General features: G+C 50.2%; 1 protein-coding gene and 1 pseudogene across 4 annotated transcripts; both read left to right on the forward strand.

Annotated features, from left to right (window-relative positions):
• Window positions 1–1,164: 1,164 nt before the first annotated feature.
• Window positions 1,165–17,806, forward strand: LOC130848911 (low affinity immunoglobulin gamma Fc region receptor II-like). Of its 4 annotated transcripts, none has more exons than XM_057727325.1 (7): window positions 1,165–1,314; window positions 5,204–5,224; window positions 6,841–7,098; window positions 11,918–12,172; window positions 12,831–12,956; window positions 17,156–17,193; window positions 17,316–17,806. In XM_057727325.1, the coding sequence occupies exons 1-7, from the start codon at window positions 1,203–1,205 to the stop codon at window positions 17,400–17,402; spliced, it is 897 nt and encodes a 298-aa protein (XP_057583308.1). In that variant the 5' UTR covers window positions 1,165–1,202; the 3' UTR covers window positions 17,403–17,806. The 4 variants fall into 4 exon arrangements, with proteins under 4 accessions (XP_057583308.1, XP_057583309.1, XP_057583310.1 ...); XM_057727326.1 differs by having other exon boundaries at window positions 6,844–7,098; XM_057727327.1 differs by lacking the exon at window positions 12,831–12,956.
• LOC130847997 (polyhomeotic-like protein 1) lies at window positions 7,275–10,523 on the forward strand (annotated as a pseudogene).
• Window positions 17,807–18,441: the final 635 nt, after the last annotated feature.

Here is an 18,441-nt window from a genome sequence, read left to right on the forward strand (position 1 = left end):
TCACAGCGAGAATTATTGGGCCCCAAATGTCAAGAGTACTGAGGCTGAGAAATCCTGCTTGAAGGATAAGCATGAGAAGCTTCCTTTTATACAGATGAGGAATCTGTAGTTCTGAGAAGCTACCTGTCGTTCAAAATTAGACTCATACAGCTCCAAAGCCCTGCTCTTCCACCATGTCATCGTGATAAGAACAGTGATGGATGAGAAAGATAAAGAAACAGGGCACTCACTGTTGCTCAAAGATATTTGTTGGAGGAAAGAGTACAAGAATGAAGGACAGGGCTTCCCTGGTGGCGCACTGGTTAAGAATCCACCTGCCAATGCATGGGACCTGGGTTCGAGCCCTGGTCCGGGAAGATCTCACATGCCACGAAGCAACTAAGCCCGTGCACCACAACTACTGAGCCCGTGCACCTAGAGCCGGTGAGCCAAAACATAGAGAAGCGACCGCATAGAGAAGCCCGCACACCGCAATGAAGAGTATCCCCCGCTCTCCACAACTAGAGAAAGCCCGCACAGCAACAAAGACCTAATGCAACCAATAATTAATTAATTAATTAATTAGTTAAAAAAAGGAAAAAAAAAGAATGAATTACAAAGGGAAATAAGAGCATGCGTGTGATCATCCTTTTGCCACTGTGACACACCTATTTGTCCTTGCTCCACAATCCAAAACAGAGTCAGGATTATGGTAATAAAGAAAATCAAATGGTGGGGGTTGGCCTTAAGCCACTATGCTCAATCTCAGGAGGCGTCTGATGCCGGTGTCTGGACCTCTAAATGGATTTAGAAGTACAGGGACACCCTCCTCCATGGCTTTTTCTAAAGAGACGGAGACAGACGGGTGGTTCCGAGCTGAGTTTGGGTGAGCATCCCTCTCTTCCTCCCAGAGGCTGAGCTCAGAGGTGGCCCCAGAGGAGGAAGAGGAGAATTTGTTTCCCAGTTTCTACATTTTCTATGAATTTGGAGTGGGACTGAGCCAGATTGTTCTGGGAAGCCCTGAATCTTCTGGGAGGGGACTATTGAGAAGAAAGAGAGTGGAAAGGGAGGAGCCAATGATAAAACAACACTTCTTTTTTTTCACTTCCTCTTTTGGACTTCAGAATTTGTCTGTCCTCTGGGGTGGAACCCATCAAGCCTCGAGAGAAGCCTGTGCCTGCCGTGCTGGGCCGTCAGAGCCAACCGGCTCGCTCCAGGAGGTGATGGGGGTCCCCTCATTCCTAGCCCTCCCTGCTGCCAGGAGGGACCGAGCTGACTGTACACCCTGCCATCTTTTGGGCCACACATTACTGTGGACAGCTCTGCTATTCCTGGGTGAGTCAGGGTCCCCAGGAGGGACAGTGGCGCAGGAACAGAGGCAGGTGTGCCTTTCTAAGTCAGCAGCTGCCACCTTGGTTGGGGCTGAGCTTGGGCATGGATGAGGGCTGGCATGGGAGGCATGTCAGGACAGTCAGGAGGGTAAAGGCTGGCTGATGAAAATCAAATTCTGACAACCTTGCTGGCCATGGCAAATTATGAAATTGGCAGAGTTTTTGTTTTTTTAAGTCTTTTGCCCAATCTCACTGGGCAGCGAGGTCCCTGTGCTCTGCCACCCCTCACAGCTGAGCCACCTCTGAGGAGTCTAGTGACCTACACTTGAAGGACTAATGAGGGGCCAAGGTGTTTAGCTTCCTTAGAAATTTGTGTTTCACTGGGACCAAGTCTCAGGTGGGAGGGCTAATGCTGTCTTAGACAAATAGGAGGTGGGCGAAGCAGTAAAACACATTGTGGTGGTGGCAGCGGCCATTCTGCCTGCCCCTGAAACCACTTCAGGCAGCAGAAGCCTATTGTCTTCATGTGAAAGGAGATTCCCCTGGGAAAAAGCAAAGGAGGGTCTGAGTTATCCAGGGAATGGGAACCAGAGAATACATAAGCCAGGCAATTTTAGAGTCATCAATTGTGGGACCAGAGAAATCATGCAGGCCCCCTTGCACTGCAGACATGGGAATGCGTCCTGTCACTGATCAAGGAGAAAGACAGGATCTTAGGGTATGATCGAGTGCTACTTTCTGACCATGTTCTCAGCTGTGGGCTAAGGGCCGGGGACTGACAGTGATGGTGGGAGGAAGAGCATAGGGAAGGCCAAGTAGGAGAGCTGTATTGCCAGGAATGTCTCTCCAAGCTCAATTTCTGGAATATCCACCTTCAAATCCACTTCAATATAGTCCCAGAGGAAGATATGCAGTCAACTTTCCAAGTCATATACTATGATTGATAGTAAAATCTGGTCAGCTCTGGGAGCTCTGGTCCTTAATGCTGGATGATATTGGGACAGAAGGTGGAGGTGAAGAAGAGAGAGTATTCCCCTATGAGCAGGACGAAATGGACTGAAGTAGAAAACATGAAAAAGGAGCACTGAACCACCTCACTTTTCACATGGAGAAGCTCAAGCCTGGAGAGGTAGCATGCTTCCCTTCCTCTGCTATAGTGATACCGATGTGATACCTAGGCAAGACTCCTGGGAGAGACTTTTGGTATTCTTATTCATTTGCCCTTTTGCTAAGTTATCAAGGACTTACTCCATCTTTCCCATTCTTATCTGGGCCACCATATTTAGGTCTTCATTGCTCGGTAACTCAATTTCTACAACACCTCTGATCCAGCCTTGTCTGTCCTGTCTCCTCTTCCCTGAATCCATGCTACACACTGAGGCCGTGACTCTTTCAACTACATCTATAGCTGAGTCACTGTACTTTATAAATGCCTTCAGTGCTGCTCTATTGCCTACTTTATAAAGCTCCAATTCTACTCTCACAAGTAGATTTTCCTCTAGAGCCAGACCATGTGTACACATACTCTCTGCTTTCCGAGATTTCACAAACTGCCTTGTTTAAACATTAAGTAAATGCTATGTGTAGGCTCTGTTCTAGGACTTGGGGATTTATCAGTGAACAAGAGATACAACCTTCCTGACCTAAAGCAGAAGGTCTTTGTCTCCCTCAGAGTGACTATACTGAGTATGAACATATTTAGTATTCACTAATATTTGTTGAAAGAATAAATGGAAGGTGACTTCTCTCTACTTTTCTCATCTTTTACTTTTGTCTTCTCTTCCTCCTCCTCTTAGTCCTACTTCTTTACCTGTTTCCTGCCCTGTCACATTGTCACCCCTACACACTCTTGTTTTCAGCTATCACTTCTATGTCAGTAATTTCCAAACCTATCTTTCTCATTTGTGTCAAGTACAATTTCATATTTCCACCTGCTGGTTGGAAACCTCCACATTGATTTGTCAGCTCAGAAACAAAACACATTCAAAATCCAGCTATCATCGTCCCCTCACAGATGTTCTTCTCCTCCTAACATTTCTATCTGTGTGAGCACAACTAACCTTTCTCCTCGTCACCCATTTATATGACCTCCACACCTCATCAAGTGCCACACTCTCACTGCCTCTTACATTTCTCTCATGTCCTCATCTTCACTTTCTATTTTCAGCACAACTTTGGGCTCTCTTACCTCCCACCTAGATGGACTCAATGAATGATTTCCAGAGCATTGGCAAATAAAATTGATATAGCTACTGCCCTCTTTGAGCTTACATTCTACTGAGGGACATAAACAGTAAGTAAAGGAACACAAATGCATAAATATGAACTGGAAAATGGCTATAAAGCTGTAAACAGGATACTCTGATAAGAACAGTTGTTGTGAAGGAGATGCGAGAACATCCTTCGTTAACAGGATGATATGGAAAGAATTTTCTGAGGAAGTAACTTTTAAGCTAGGACCTGAAGCATGATAAGGATTAAGCCATTTGAAGATACAAAGGAAGCAGGTTTAGAGTACCAGGATCAGCATGCAGAAAAGTCCTAAGTTTGAAGAATTTAAAGAGGGCTGGCGTCATAGGAGCTCAATGAGCAGGGGGAGTGGTGCTTGAGATGAGGCTGGAGAGGTGAGCAGGGGTTGTGTCAGGTGTCGCCCTGTAAATATTTACATTTTATTTTAAGAGCAAAGGAAGTGCAGTGAAGGCTTATAAGCAGGAGAGTGACATTATCTGATTGGTTTTTTAAAAAATAATTCTAGCTTCTCTGTGGGGAGTGAATTGTCAGGGGAACAAAAGAAGGAAAGAGATAAGTCAGGAGATGGGATAAAGCTGGTGGTGACCTAAAGCAGTGTGGACATGGACTGAAGTCACTGCATCCAAGAGCTAACTGGAAGCGGGATGAGCACAGCTTTCCCAGTATGAAGGCAGATGGGGTTTGGGAGAGAGAGGAATAAAAGGGGGACTTGCAGTTTTCAGGCATGAGTACCTGGGTAGATGGTGAAGATATACAGTTATATAGGGGAATCTGGGAGAGAAATAAAATGTGTCCAGTTGATTTGACATTGAGGTCATTGGTGATTTTGACAAGAAAAGCTTTAGTGGAATGGTGAGTTCAAATTGCAGAGAATGAAACAGTGACTGGGGAGAGAAGAAATAAGGACAGCTTATGTAGAAAAAGAATTGAGAAATCAGGCTGAGAAAGGGAGCAGAGAAATGATTTTGGAATTACATGTGGGGTCAAATGAGATTTTTTTCCTTTTAATGAAAGATCCTGGAATATATTTATGTTGATAGGAAAGGTCCAGCTGAGAAGAAGAAATGGGTGATGAAGAGAAAGGAAATAACAGAGAGAGGGAAATCCTTGAGCAGGTAAAAGGGGATGTGATCCGGGATAGAGACTGGTCACAGGTAGGAAGAGAGATGTCCTCAGTGAAAACCAAGAAAGGAAGATGGATAGAGATGCAGATAGGTTAGATGATTTAGCTGGGAGAAGATGTGAGACCTCCTGTCTAACTCATTTAGTTTTCTCTGTGGAGGATAAAGGAAAGATAAAGGAAGCTTTGAGTGAGAGGGGACTGGAGACAGAAGACTGGAAAGTTTGAGGAGTAGGGAAAATATGAGACTCACTGCCAAGAGCCACAGAGCAAATATACTAGAGAGAAGTGCCCGAAAGGCGGTTTAGGGTCCTTAGTACATTTACAGAGATACCAACCTGCCTGCTCGTGTGGTAATTTCGTTAACACACCGCTGAAGAAGTAAAGGCGTGGACAACCCAGGTGAATGTAACGCAGACAGAGACCAGCGAGAGAAGGGGATTTGCAAGGAGGTGATTATTTATAGTGAAGAATCATCATATGTGCTGCGAAAGCAAGCTGATCTTTGCTTTCTCTCTTACAGCTCCTGTTGCTGGAAAACCTGGTAAGTGCTCACCACATACCCTCCCTCCACCAGCTACCCACCCCAGCTACCCTGCACCCTGTCTGGAGCTGCTCTGGATGCACCAGCCACCCAGGACCCAGGCAGAGCCGGGAAAGTTGCTCCCACCAGATGTCCTGCCCCGCCTTCTCCTTCCTCCTTGCCTTCCTCCAGGGAAGCCAGGGATGGACAGCCATGGGGCACAGGTGCCTCAGCACTGCTGCTTCTGTTACAGTGAGACCTCACAGATTCTGTCACAGAAAATAACGGTCCTCTATCTCAGTTGCCTTCCTCTCTCCAAATTAAATCACGAGCCCAGGCCAACTTAGTTTCAGCCACATGCAAACTCACATGATTTGTTTAGGGTAACCCCATGGGTTGATAAATCTTTTACTTTGCATGTATCTGAAGTCTTCTGGGCCTGTTCCCCTGAACAGAAATAGGAGGAGATACTGCTGATTGCAGCTTGGTGGTGTGAACACTGCTGGGCACTGCTTTCTCTGCACCACTAAGCTCTCCATCTCCCAGGACTGGTAGTGTGGTGGGGCTCTCCCTGGGACACTGAACCCAGGGCTCCCTAGACTGGCCTTCCAGCCTTTCCCCCTCTTTCCTCTTCTTTTTTTTAAATAAATTGATTGATTGATTGGCTGCTTTGGGTTTTCATTGCTGCACACGGGCTTTCTCTATTTGCGGAGAGTAGGGGCTACTCTTCATTGTGGTGTGTGGGATCCTCACTGCAGTGGCTTCTCTTGCTGTGGAGCACGGGCTCTAGGTGCAGGGACTTCAGTGGTTGTGGCACACAGGCTCAGTGGTTGTGGCCTATAGGGTCTAGAGCACAGGCTCAGTAGTTGTGGTACATGGGCTTAGTTGCTCTATGGCATGTGGGATCTTCCTGGAGCAGGAAATGAACCCGTGTCCCTTGCATTGGCAGGCGGATTCTTAACCACTGTGCCACCAGGGAAGTCCCATATGAAGGAGGTTGTTTTGTTTGTTTGTTTTGGCCACACGCACCGCATGTGGGATATTAGTTCCCTGACCGGGATGGAACCCCCGCCCCTGCACTGGAAGCGTGGAGTCTTAACCACTGGACCACCAGGGAAGTCTCCTCTTTGTTATTCTTCCCAGGTCACAGAGACTCCTCTGTGCTTGGATGTGAGGACAGGTCTAGTCTAAAGGATAAAGGATGGAACAAGTCGGAACAGAAATGTGATGCCTGCTCTCAGCCTGGCACCCCCACCAGATGTCCCCACTTGTCTTTACCCAGCTGTGGAGACAGCTTATCCACTAGCGTCCAGGTGCCTCAGCTCACAGGGGAGGAAAGTGATTCCCCAAAGGGTGTGTGTGTGGGCACGCACACGTGCTTCCCCTCTCCCGCGCCCCTACCTCTTGTCCTCTCCTCTGAAGAGGAGCCAAACTCCCTGAGAGAACCTGGGTTCTTGGGGGCCCCTGTGTGGGCTGCATGAGGCGGAGGAATTGCCTTCAGTTGTAGAACAGTTCTGGGTTGGGTTCCTCTCTTGACGTCTCCAGCATGCCACAGTCTTCCATCGTCTGAGATTTGGGGTCTGCTTAGGCCCTTGGGGTCCCATTTCCTCATGCTGCCTCCTCTCTCTGCCCCTCAGCAGATCTCCCGAAGGCTGTGCTGACCATTCAGCCTGCGTGGGTCAGTGTGCTCAAGGAGGATTACGTGACACTGATGTGTCAGGGGACCAACTTCTATGAAAGCAACCGCACCCAGTGGTTCCATAATGGGACCTTCATCGCGAACCAGAACCAGCCCAGCTACAGCTTCAAGGCCGGCAGCAAGGACAGCGGGGACTACAGGTGCCAGAAAGAGCAGACCAGCCTCAGTGACCCTGTGCATCTGGATGTGATTTCTGGTCAGTGGGGGAAGGCCTGGGAGAGTCTGGGAGAACAAGGAGAGATGAAACCTGCTGACACGGCAGAGGTTTTCAGGAAAGGGGAATTGCCTGCTTACTGGGAAGCATGGCTGTCAATTGTCTGACATGGGTTTTGTCCACTCATTTCCCTTTTCAACCCACCTCCTTGGCTTAGTATGAGTGGTGAGATGGACGTTCCTAAGAGACTACTCAGAATATGTTGGGCTCTTTTATCTCAGTGCTGACTGAGCAAGAAGGTGACAAGGCCACAAAGAGGCAGCCGGGTGTGAGAGAAGCAGGAGGAAATCCCTAATTCACAGAAATCCTTCCATTTTTATGGCAGAGTCAAATGCATAGACAGACCACAACTGAATCCTAGCCACGGGAATTACTAGCCAAGTAAACAGGTGATTTCATTTACCTTTGCGCCTCAGTTTCCTCATCTGCTCAGTGGAGATACTACTGCACTCCTGTCCCCGCATCAGGTTCTGGTGAGAATCAGCATTTCCCTACCCCCTGCCCTCTGTGCAACTTGAGGTGAAAGTTGTGTTTTCACTATCTTTATATTTCCAGCCCCAGGCACAGGGCAGGGCTTAATAAATGTTTGCTGAACAGACCAATGATTTTCCAAAGATCCTGGCAAGAAATAGGTTCTCATAAAGAAAAGCTGCAATGCGATTATGTTGAGTATTGTCATTGCTTTCCTTCACTTAGTCCCCTTCCCTCACCCAATTCCCAACTTTGCCTCAAAGTTATCTAGGCCAGGTGAGCCTGCAATCTCTACCCTCTGTGCTCAGCGGGAAAAGAGGGTCCTGGAGGGAAGCGCCAGAGGCCTGGCAGGGCCGCAACCTCAGTGCCCTGCCTCTCCAGGAAAGGGCAGAGTGAGGGATCCCTGCCCCAAGACTGAGCAAGTTCCCACCCGACCACCAGAGGTGTTGACGAGGAACCCTGGCACATGAGCTGGACACCATCCTGAAGGACCCAGGTGCAGAGCTAGAAGTGAGCTTGCCTTGAGCCCGCGCGCCTGCCATGGGGACTCTGCACCACTGTCACGGAGACTAGAGCCCACAGAATGCCAGCTGCACCCATGGGAGTCCCCATGCAGGTGGTGGTGCGCGTTGCCGGACACCTCAGTGCTGCTGCACGAACAGCAGGCAGAGCAGGCTCTGCAGGCGCAGCTGTGGCAGCTCTGTGGGCATCAGCATTTCCACCAGTTCGTGTCCAGCAGCAGCTCCGCAGGCCCAGCTGCATAGCTTGGCTGCTGGCCAGCTGGCCACCACTGCTGCCGGCCAGCAGGCCAGCTCCCCCAAACACCAGCACGACACGGCAGCTGAGCACCAGCCAGGCCTCAGTCAATCTGGCCACAACACCAGCCTCACGACTCACCAATCAATCCCAGAGTGAACTCTCCCAGTGTCACCACCTTGACACAGTCTGTGCCCCTGGGGAACACCACCTCCTCCCCCCTCAACCTGGCCCAGGCCCAGACGTATCCAAGACCATGGCTGGGAAACCTATTCCAGGTAAACCAGACCCTGGCCCAGAAGGTGCCTCTTGCCTCTCCATTCATCCTGATGCCTATTAGGGAAGCGGCTGCAGACCAGCAGGAGGTGGCATCTGCTCAGGCTCCTGGAGTCCATGTAGATGCAGTTTAGGTAGAGAACTTGGCAGTGAGGAACAACAGGCCTCAGCCCAAGGCTGCACCCAGGAGGCCATTCCCCTCTTCAGCCTCCTCTGGCGCTAGCCTCCCCCAGCCTCTAGCCAGGCCCTAGCTGAGGCTCCAGCTCCCTCTAGGGTCTCAGGCCAGTTCTTTAGCCTTAGTCCAGCTGGTAGAGGTGTGGGAATAGCGTTCTAAGGCTCATGGGTCCAGTCAAAAGGCCACACACCTGGGCCTTTGGGTCCATGGCTCCTCAGGAACAGGTGGTGGTGGCCGCTGTCCCAGGAGAGGCACAGGAGGGGTGGAGCCCGTGCCTGCATCCCAAGCAATGACTGATCCCAGGCAGCTAGATGGAGACAGAAAGTGCAACGGCCAAGAAGATAAAAGTAGGTGGCAGTGGTCAGCAGGATGGAACAGAAACCCTTATTAGCTCTGTCACCTGACAGACCATCCCCGTTCATTGACTTAGCAACAGCAACAGGTCCAGCTCTTGGAAAAACAGGTGCTGATGTGGGAGCAGGTTGTTATCTACGCCTGGCAACAGCTCCAGTACCATCAGTCCCAGTGCTTCCCCACACAGCCACGCGCTGCCGTGGGTCCAGCAGCAGCAGCCACAAGGCTCACTGCCTCTCAGCCACCACAGCCCAGGGCCCTGTGGCCTTCCACATGCAGTCCGTGCACCTGCCGGGCAAACCCAGGCACTGGCTGTCGAATGCGAGCTGGAGGGAGATGACGACTCCACAGTGGCTTCCATGCTCCTGCCAAGGTTTCTCCAGGAGCAGAGAGCCCCGAGGCCATGGAGGAGGAGAGCAGGCTTGGAGAAGAAGCTGAACTAGTGACCAGCGGGAGTGCTAACTCACCAAGTGGGGAATTGGTAGCCGTGGCCCTGGGCCATCAGCAGCACCGCCTCCGTGAGCCACGGCGTCCAGATCCACGGGGACTCAAACCAACCTCCACAAGTCACTGTGAAGCCCCGCACGCTCACCCTCAGGACTGAGGGCTGTGGTATCCAGGATGGAGCACACTGTTCCCCGTTGCTGAAAAGCCGCTGCAGACTGGCCTCCCGACGGGGCTGAATGAGAGTCTGTCAGGTGGCCCTGGGGGAGGGGACAGCCATGTGCTGAGTGGAGGAGAAGACGAATCCCCTAAAGCTCCAGCACTGTGGGGAGCCCACTCCTGCAGAGCAGTTCTGTGGCTCCAGGAGGTTTCTGCGCCCGGAGCTGTGTTAAAAGGTTCAGCGTGAGCTGTAGCTGCCAGTTCTGGTTGAAGAGGAGAAAAATGAGAGTTTCAAGAAGCCCACCATGCTTGTGTTCACCAGTGCGACCCTGCTGTAGCTCCTCTGACATCACCCATGCTACGACCCAGGGCACGTGCCACAGGGGTTCAGAGAATCCCAGTTACGGTGAAAGCACTCTCTCCAGCGTCCCTGGGCCTTTATCCGTGAGAGCTGCACGCGGGAATGTGACCCAGGGAACCTCCACACAGCTCTGCCTACACTGGGATTCATGGCCTCAACCCTGTGCTCCTACCCAGTAACCTCAGCCACTGGAGGGTGGAGGAGGTGTGTGAGTGTATTGCTTCTCTACAAGGCTTCCAGGAGATTGCAGAGGAGTTTTGTTCCCAGTACACTGATGCAAAGGCCCTTTTATGACTTAAAGAACATCTCATGAGTGCTGTGAACATGAAGCTGGGCCCTGCCCTCAAGATCTGCACCAAGAAATTGTCCCCAAGGAGACCTAAGGTGGCCCTCTTGCACCAACCAGCCTAAGGGTGACACGTCCACTGTGCACCTTGCAACTTGAGACCAGCAGAGGCTTTGCTGAGAAGGAAGCGCTGTTCTAACCATGTGCACCTTCTCTAGAGGGGATCACCCAGGGTGAGGGAAGTGCAAGAAATGGTTGCTGGTGCTACATGGAAGCAGCTCTGACATTTTCTCTGGGTTCTAGCTCATTTAAAAGTCTTCACAACTCTCAGCATCCCACCTACCCCAATCCAGCCTGTGTAAAAGAGGCCGTCTAGAGAACCGCAACTGCTCACCTAGTCCTGGAGTAGGACGTCTAGCCAGGGCCTGGGTTCCTCAAGGGGAGGAATACACAGGATGTTATGGGAGGAATGGGTGGGATGCGGGGGTGCCTCCCCAGGGAGAGAGGCGCAGTGCGACACAGTGGCGAGGCCTGGTGCTCCCCACTGTCCCTCTGGATGGTCTGCTGTAGCTCTGGCCTGTGGTTTTCTCTTCACTGTCACGCACCCTCTCAGTATTGAGCATCTTCTCCCGGGTATGCAGCAGGCGCACCAGGCAGGGTAGCGACTTGGTTGGCATCATTCTGATCTGCTGAAAGGACTGAGCGTGGTTGACTGGCACACGTGAGGCCGCTGTCAGTTTTTCCTCATCTCCCCGCTCCCTTCCAATGTCTCTGTTGTTTTTCACCCTTTCTTTCCAACTCTGTTCTGTCCTATGGCTTTAGGAAAAAGGAATGCGTGGGCTGAGGCCAGGATTAGAAATACCCACCTTAGCCTCTATTCCCTATACAACAATAAAATACATATTTTTTCTTCCTCAGTAAAAGGATGAAAACTCGGGGCGGGGGAGGGGGGGAGTACACAGCAGGCTAATGGCCCAGCATGTCACTGCTGCCTTTAGACAAAGTCCCCGCTGAGGTGAAATTCCACATTTGCTGACATGCACCAAATAAGCTACTATTTGTTAGATGTCCATGACGTTCCCCAAAGACACAGTCTCTGCTGTGTCCCCCTCACATCCTCTCCTATGTCAGACTGGGCCCCCCTCTCCCTCCCTCCCTTGGGGACAGGACTGCACTCCTGGATCTCCTGTATCCTTCCTGCAGAGGCCTGTTGGGCAGGACAGGAATGAGAAGACAAGCATGGCCTGAACACCTACTATGTGCCAGGAACTCCCATAGATAGCTAACGGTGTTATTGTGACTATTTGCACATACAAGGAAACTGAGGCCCAGAAGAATTAAGTTATTTGCTCGAGATCACAGAGCTCATACATGATGCAGCCAGAATTAGAGACCGGGGGTGTCTGATTCCAGACTGACGCTCTTCCCTCCACACATCCCGGCCCACCAGTAAGGATGGTCTGGGCCTCAGATTTGGGTCAAGACCTCCTGGGTCCTGTGGTTCCTTTGTGTCTTTCAGACTGGCTGCTGCTGCAGACCCCCAGCCTGGTGTTCCAGGAAGGCGAGACCATCGTGCTGAGGTGCCACAGCTGGAGAAACATCCCTCTGAATAAGGTCACATTCTTCCAGAATGGAAAATCCAAGAAGTTTTCCTACATGAGTTCCAACTTCTCTATCCCACAAGCAAACCTCAGTCACAGTGGCGAGTACCACTGCACAGGATTTATGGGGAAGACCCGGCACTCATCGCAGCATGTGACCATCACTGTCCGAGGTGGGAACTCTGTTAAGGTGAAAGGAGGGGAGAAAAGCAGTTGGATAATTAGGGATAGGGTCACATGGACCTACACAGGGATCTGGGAAATGCCAGAGCAACAAACCTGGCACTGGGGCGAAGGGCAGGGGTACGAGCACCTTGCTAAGTACTGGCCAGAGCTCGGAGCCCTCAGCTTCCAGGTGATTGGTGGCAAGGCTATTGTTCCACTGCGACATATAGGCTCCATCCCACCAAGCCCAGCAGTGAAACAGAGCTCTCTCATCGGTTCGGAAGTTCCCTAAGCTCCTGGACACTCCTAAGAGCTGAGGTTTTCCTACTTTCTTCTCATGTCTCATGATATGTCCATTCACTCTCAAAAGCATGGCATGTTCTTGACACTTCAAGGGTGTGCTGGGTACAGTGGTGGAGGCTTTGGGTCCGTCCTCCCTGCTCTCCCCGAGGGCTAAGAGGAACCCTTCCCTCTGCCTTACACACTCAGCCTTGTTCCTTCATTTGATTATTAGAGAAACGTGGGCATGGGGCAGGCACAAGCACAGTCATAGAAATCCTGTGCAGGTGAAGTTGGGGGAGGAAGTAAGTGTGGCACTGGAGGAGGGCAGGGAGGGTGAGGTGTAACAGGGAGGGTACTGCCTGGCCTGAGGTCTGTCTTCCCCAGGGTCCAGCTTGAGCAGCTCCTCATCGTCGGTGACAGTGGTTGTGGCCGCAGTGGCTTGCGTTGCTGCAGTGGCTATTGCTGGTGCCACGGCAGCCTGGTTCCGCCTCAGGCGAACGCAGATTTCAGGTTTGTGGCTCCTCTTGGTCCCTCTTGTTATCAGTTCCTATTTAGCCAAGGCCCTAACCCCACACATTGCTAGAACCCTTATCTTTGGGCTAGGGAATCCTTAGCATTCAGATATAGTCCCATATTTTATTCACTGATTCATTTAACAGAACTGAACAAACTTGCTTATGTGTCGAGCACTGTGATGGACTCTGCGGATGATGCCAAGATAAAGAAGTTCAGTCTCTGCCCTCAGGGAGTTCACAATATTGTGGGGAAGACTGAAATATAAATAGATTATTATAATTAGAGGGGATAAGACCAGTATTAGAGAATGCAAAGGCTATCACGTGGTGTAACCCAGCATAGGCTGGGGCAGTTAGAGAAGGCTTCACAGGGAGGCAGTGTTGTGTCATGACTGAAGCACACCTGGTGGGGCCAGACTGCCTGAGTTCAAATCTCAGCTCCTCAGCTTACCAGCCAAATAATGTTGGGTGAGTTACTCAATGTGTTGAGAAGATGGAGCTGGTGTCTTCATTCAAGAACCTGCTGAATGAGGAGCCACAAGCCACCCACATAGGGTTGGCAGCTCCCTCAGCATCTGAGCTCCCAGATTGGGGAAGTGAAAACCCCGGGGTCATTTTGATTGAAAGTACAGTTTCAATACACTGACACAGAGGAAGTAGAGTCACAAGGTTTGCTACTTACAGATCCCAGAAATGGGAAGGGGAGTGGTAGTCCTCTCTCCCAGGTCATGCATGGGTGAGCAGGAGAGAGAGAACAGGGTAGCACACAACTACTACTTATAAGTTGATGGGGTGGAGGACACTAACTTTTTTGCGGGCTTAACTCTACGTGGTTATTTTAAAAGGTGCCCCAGGACAAGCAAAGCGAGAACTCATGGCTGGAATCCTAAGCTCAAGTCTTTATCTTTAATGTCCAGGATCTGGGTGTAAGCAGGGTTATCATGCTGTAAAATGCTTAGGCCGCAACTCAGGAAAACAAAGTTGTTTTTTCAGGAAGACAAAAGTTGTTTTTCTCATCACATTCAACTGCTCTGTGCCTCAGTTTCTTCATCTGAAAAATGAGGATGCGAATAGAACCCACCTCATACGTTTGTGAGGATGAATGAGTCTGCAACTCTTGTAACAGTGCCTGGCACACAGCAAACATCACAGAGTATGAGCTGTTATCATTAGGGAGGATGTCTGAGGGGAGCAGCTAACCAGGCAGAGAGGGCTAGAAGAGCATTCCAGGCATGGGGGCCAAGACGTGGACATGAGAAGCATTGTGGCTAGGATGGGGATCGGGGAAGAGTAAGGAGGGTGCTGTCAGCAGTTTGATGCCATTGCAGCCACAGATCATGAGGCAGAACAAAAGGAGAGACGAAGCAGCGCAGAAAGATGGATTCCCGATCAAGGAACCCACGCAGGCTGCATTTAAAGAACTAAGCTCTATTCCAAAGCGGTTGGCAAGAGCACAGGAGGGCAGTAACCATGTCTCCTTGTTCTGTGCTTCCCCTCTCTGCCCCCCCACCCCCCACCAGCTGCTAGCACATGCTTGCCATGCAGCAAGATGATGAGTGAACATGTGTTCACTGACTGATCAGCTGAAGAACTTCAGCTCTTGGAAAGCAGCCTCCTTCTCCCGTGGTACTAAAGTAAAAGAGCCAAGGGAGAAGGAGGGTGCCACAGAACCCTAATAAGCAAACCGCCACAAGTCATGACACTGGAAAGCTGGCCTGCTGGCGAGAGGAAGCCCTAGAGACATCGAGATACAGAGACAGTAAAGGGGAAAAAAGACTCAGAGCCATTGACAAAGAGAAAATAATACTACTAATACCTCACAAAGCACTTTGCAGTTGGTTCATAGCCAAGACCTCAGTTACTGATGAGAAGTACATGTAGAGATTCAGGGAGAGATACCGAGAGGCAGAGAGAGGTATTTTTTAAAAGGCAGAGCAGGCTCAAGAAAGATGCACTAGAATGGCCTTCCTGACAGTCCCAGGAGTCCCTACTCTTAACCTAGCCAACGTACGTGTCTCTAGACCAGCTCTTTTACAGGCTAGGGCAGTCCCTGGGGAGTGGGGAGGAGAGACGGCATCTGTGTGGGCAAAGGGTGTGTGTTGGTTCTAACCCAGTCTTGCCTCTGGTGGTCCTCCGTGCTGAAGACTCGGTCCCTACCCCATAATCCTACTAACCTCCTGTGTGCCCCTCCTAGCTCTCCCAGGAACCCCTGAGCACAGGGAAATGGGAGGGACCCTCCCTGAGGAGCCAGGTGAGTGCGGGTCCCCCTTTGGGGGCTCAATGACACCCTGCCTTGTGCATCAAGAAGCAGCTTGTGTGAGTTCTGCTGGGAGCACAGGAGAGGGAGGGGGCAGTGGGAGGAGGGCAGGGGCTCAGATCTCTTGGTCGGTTCTGAGATTAACTCCTGGGCCTAAAGAGCACCTCACTGGAGATGAGGAGAAGATGAACACCTGTCCTAGATGGAGAGGGGAGAGCCTTGTCTGAGTTTCTGGGGCTAGGACTGCTGGGGATATTTCCAGAGCAGGACTTCAGAGATATTTAAGTCTTTCTGTGGAGCTTTGGAAGAGCTAGCACAGGGCTGGGGTTAGATGTTGTAAGGCTAAGGCAAATAGAATTAAGGGGATAACATTCTAGAGGAAAGGAGAAAGAGGCCTAAGAAATACAGTCTAGATTGGCTTCAGAGTCTGTCTCTGTGAAGTGATGGGGTAAGGGTAACAGAACTCAGCTCTTAGTGGAACTTTAAGAGGAGATTTTGGCCTGAGAAAATTCTGGGATACTAGTTGCATTAGTGGGCTTTCCTTTGCGGGCAAAGCTTGGTTCTAATGCCCACTCGTGTAGGTTTTTTAAATGTGGGCCTGGCACTAGCTCTGTCACTATCATAAAATGGAATCTTGAGTGTCATTCCCCCTCTTGGGGTTCAGTCGCCTCATTGAGGAAATGGGTGTGCTGGCCTGGATGATCTCTTAGCCCTTCCAGGTCTGACATTCTGAGAGTCAGTGACCATCCAACTCCTGGCCCAAGTGGGAATATGTTAAAGGAGCAGGAATAGCCCAGGCGACTTCCTGATTGTAGTTAAAGCCAGAGCACAAAGGAACCTGGAGCTTTCTCTGGGGACTCCCAGACAGCAGAAATGGACAGAAAAAAGAAGCCCTAGAGGACTTCATCTCAGATGGCTGGAGTATGACTCAGAGCAGAGCCAACAGATTTGAGAGCTTGAGCAAAATGGCCCATCTGTTCAGCTGTGCTTTGCGCAAGGCTGTTATGTCCTGTGGCCAGACCAAGTGGGGATATGGACCTGAGTCTGCACCAGGGCCAAACCGATGTGGGAAAAAGTCCAAACACAAGTGGATTAGCCATTTTGATGTCTGGTTCTACCTACACTGGCATAAATATATTTCACACGGCATTTATTTCACAGAAAGACACTGGGGCTGATGGTTTCCCGAAAGGCGCAACTAGGTTGCTGGGATTGTTGAGGGATGCATTAGAAGGAGAATTCAGGACGTGCTTTGTTCCAGAAGTTGGAGCATGGCACACAAGGACTCCTTGTGTCCTGGAGATGAATGAAGACACTAGATGCATTGTCTCAGACTCCTTCCCCACTTCCTGAGGAATGCTGCTTTGCAGTTACTGAGGCTGCTTTTCGCACTGGCAAAGTGAGTTTATTGGCCAAAACACAAGGAAATGTGGATGTGTTTTAGATATGCACCAGGGAGAGCACTGGCTGGCTGGCTTGCTTCCTCCTTTCCTTCCCTCCAGCCTCCCTTGCTCACTGTCGCTCTCATGCTTTCTTTCTTTATGATGTCAGGGAGTATCAGATTCTTCAAAGTTCCAACAAAGGCATACTACATCTGGCCAACGTGAAAAGGCCACATCCGTGGCTGGCAAAAGTCTGGATTACGTCACTCTAAGACTGCATACCCCGCACCTCTCCCCCAATGTCTCAGGTCCCCGGAGTTGCCTGGTTGCGTCAAGGAAAACTCACACAATGACTGACTTCCTTTACTAGTGTGGCCAGCGGGGAGGCCACATCTGGGACACCGAGAGTGGGTAGGGCATGAAGCTTCTGGCCTGCAGGCCTGAGCTGGGGTTCAGGGGTCCCCACCGCAAGCCTGGTTTGGGCCTCAGCCGCAGCATGGGTAGTCCCCATCCTACAGAGGTGCTCCCGCTGATCTCTGTTCTTCTTGCCCACAGCCACTTTCACTGATGATGAAGAGGCTGCCAAAACTGAGGTGAGCCATCCCAGCCACCTGCTTGTCCTCCTCCCTTCTCCTTCTCCCCTGCCGCCTCTTCTGCTGCCTTCGTTCTTGTGACCTCTCTGTGGATGCCCACTGTTCCTTTCTGCTTTCTCTAGGCTGAGAATACAGTCACCTATTCACTTCTCTCACACCCGGAAGTTGCAGAAGAAGAAACAGAGTCGGATTACCAGAACCACATTTAGTTTTCATTGTCTTGCCTGGGACTTGGGGAAGAGAATTCAGAGAGGCCAGGGTCTGGGGTCTTCTGGCCTGAATTCCTCTTAGGGAGGAGAAGAGGATGCTGCAGTTCTGAAGAAGGAGAATGGTTCTTTCAGAGTTGTCTACGTGAATCCTGAAGCTCCCTGTTCTGAAAGCCGCAGACGATATGGTCTCAGATAGCTGACTGCTGATTTCTTCTGTGCCTCAGCACTTCTCGCCATCGGGACTCTTCTGCTATACATCCACACAGCCAGTGAAAAGTACTTTTATTAAGAGCAACACAGAAATGCTAATGTTACAGGTTATATGAAAAAAATTAGATAAGTATGTATGATTTCAGAAATGTTGAAATAAACTAACATATGCCAATATATTAAAAGTGATTGTTTCGGGGTGATGGAATTATTGGTGCTTTTCATTTCTTTTGTTAACTTTTCTGTACAGATCATAGATTACTTTTATAATAAAATACTACACAAACAACATTCCCTTTACCTTTTAAACACTGTACTGGTTTTGGAGTGTAGACTGATTTGGGGTCTGTTTCTTTTCATCGGTAAGAATCTCGAGAAGGTAGTAATGGGTAGGAGGTGGGGGAGAGAAGAGATTTGGAGTGTAGGACAAGTATCCCTCTTCTAAAAACTGAATATCCTTTTTCCAATGAATCTGTGTTCTTGTTTCAATGTCTTCTTCCTCTTCCTCCCATGGCAAATAAACACCAGTTCTCAGGAAGCCAAACTTCAGATGAGTTCTCAACGGAGATTGCTGACTCTGCCCTGCTCTTCTCCTATTATAGTTGCCAGAAGGATGTGAACTTCTCCGAGAAGTTCCCGGCAGGTTAGAAACATGACTGACAGCTTCCTTGCGAGTTTGGTTGGTGCCCTTGGAGAGGCCTCGTTCTCCTGGGACTCTAAGAGCTTCTTGTGCGACATTTTTGTATTCAGGGTGTAGCAGCTTCCTTTGCTGGCGCTTCCTAGTTTCTGTAGCTTTCTATAATATGTATCAGATTTCATACTCACATAT

Source organism: Hippopotamus amphibius, chromosome 3 (assembly GCF_030028045.1).
Source record: "Hippopotamus amphibius kiboko isolate mHipAmp2 chromosome 3, mHipAmp2.hap2, whole genome shotgun sequence".
NCBI classification, from domain to species: domain Eukaryota; kingdom Metazoa; phylum Chordata; class Mammalia; order Artiodactyla; family Hippopotamidae; genus Hippopotamus; species Hippopotamus amphibius.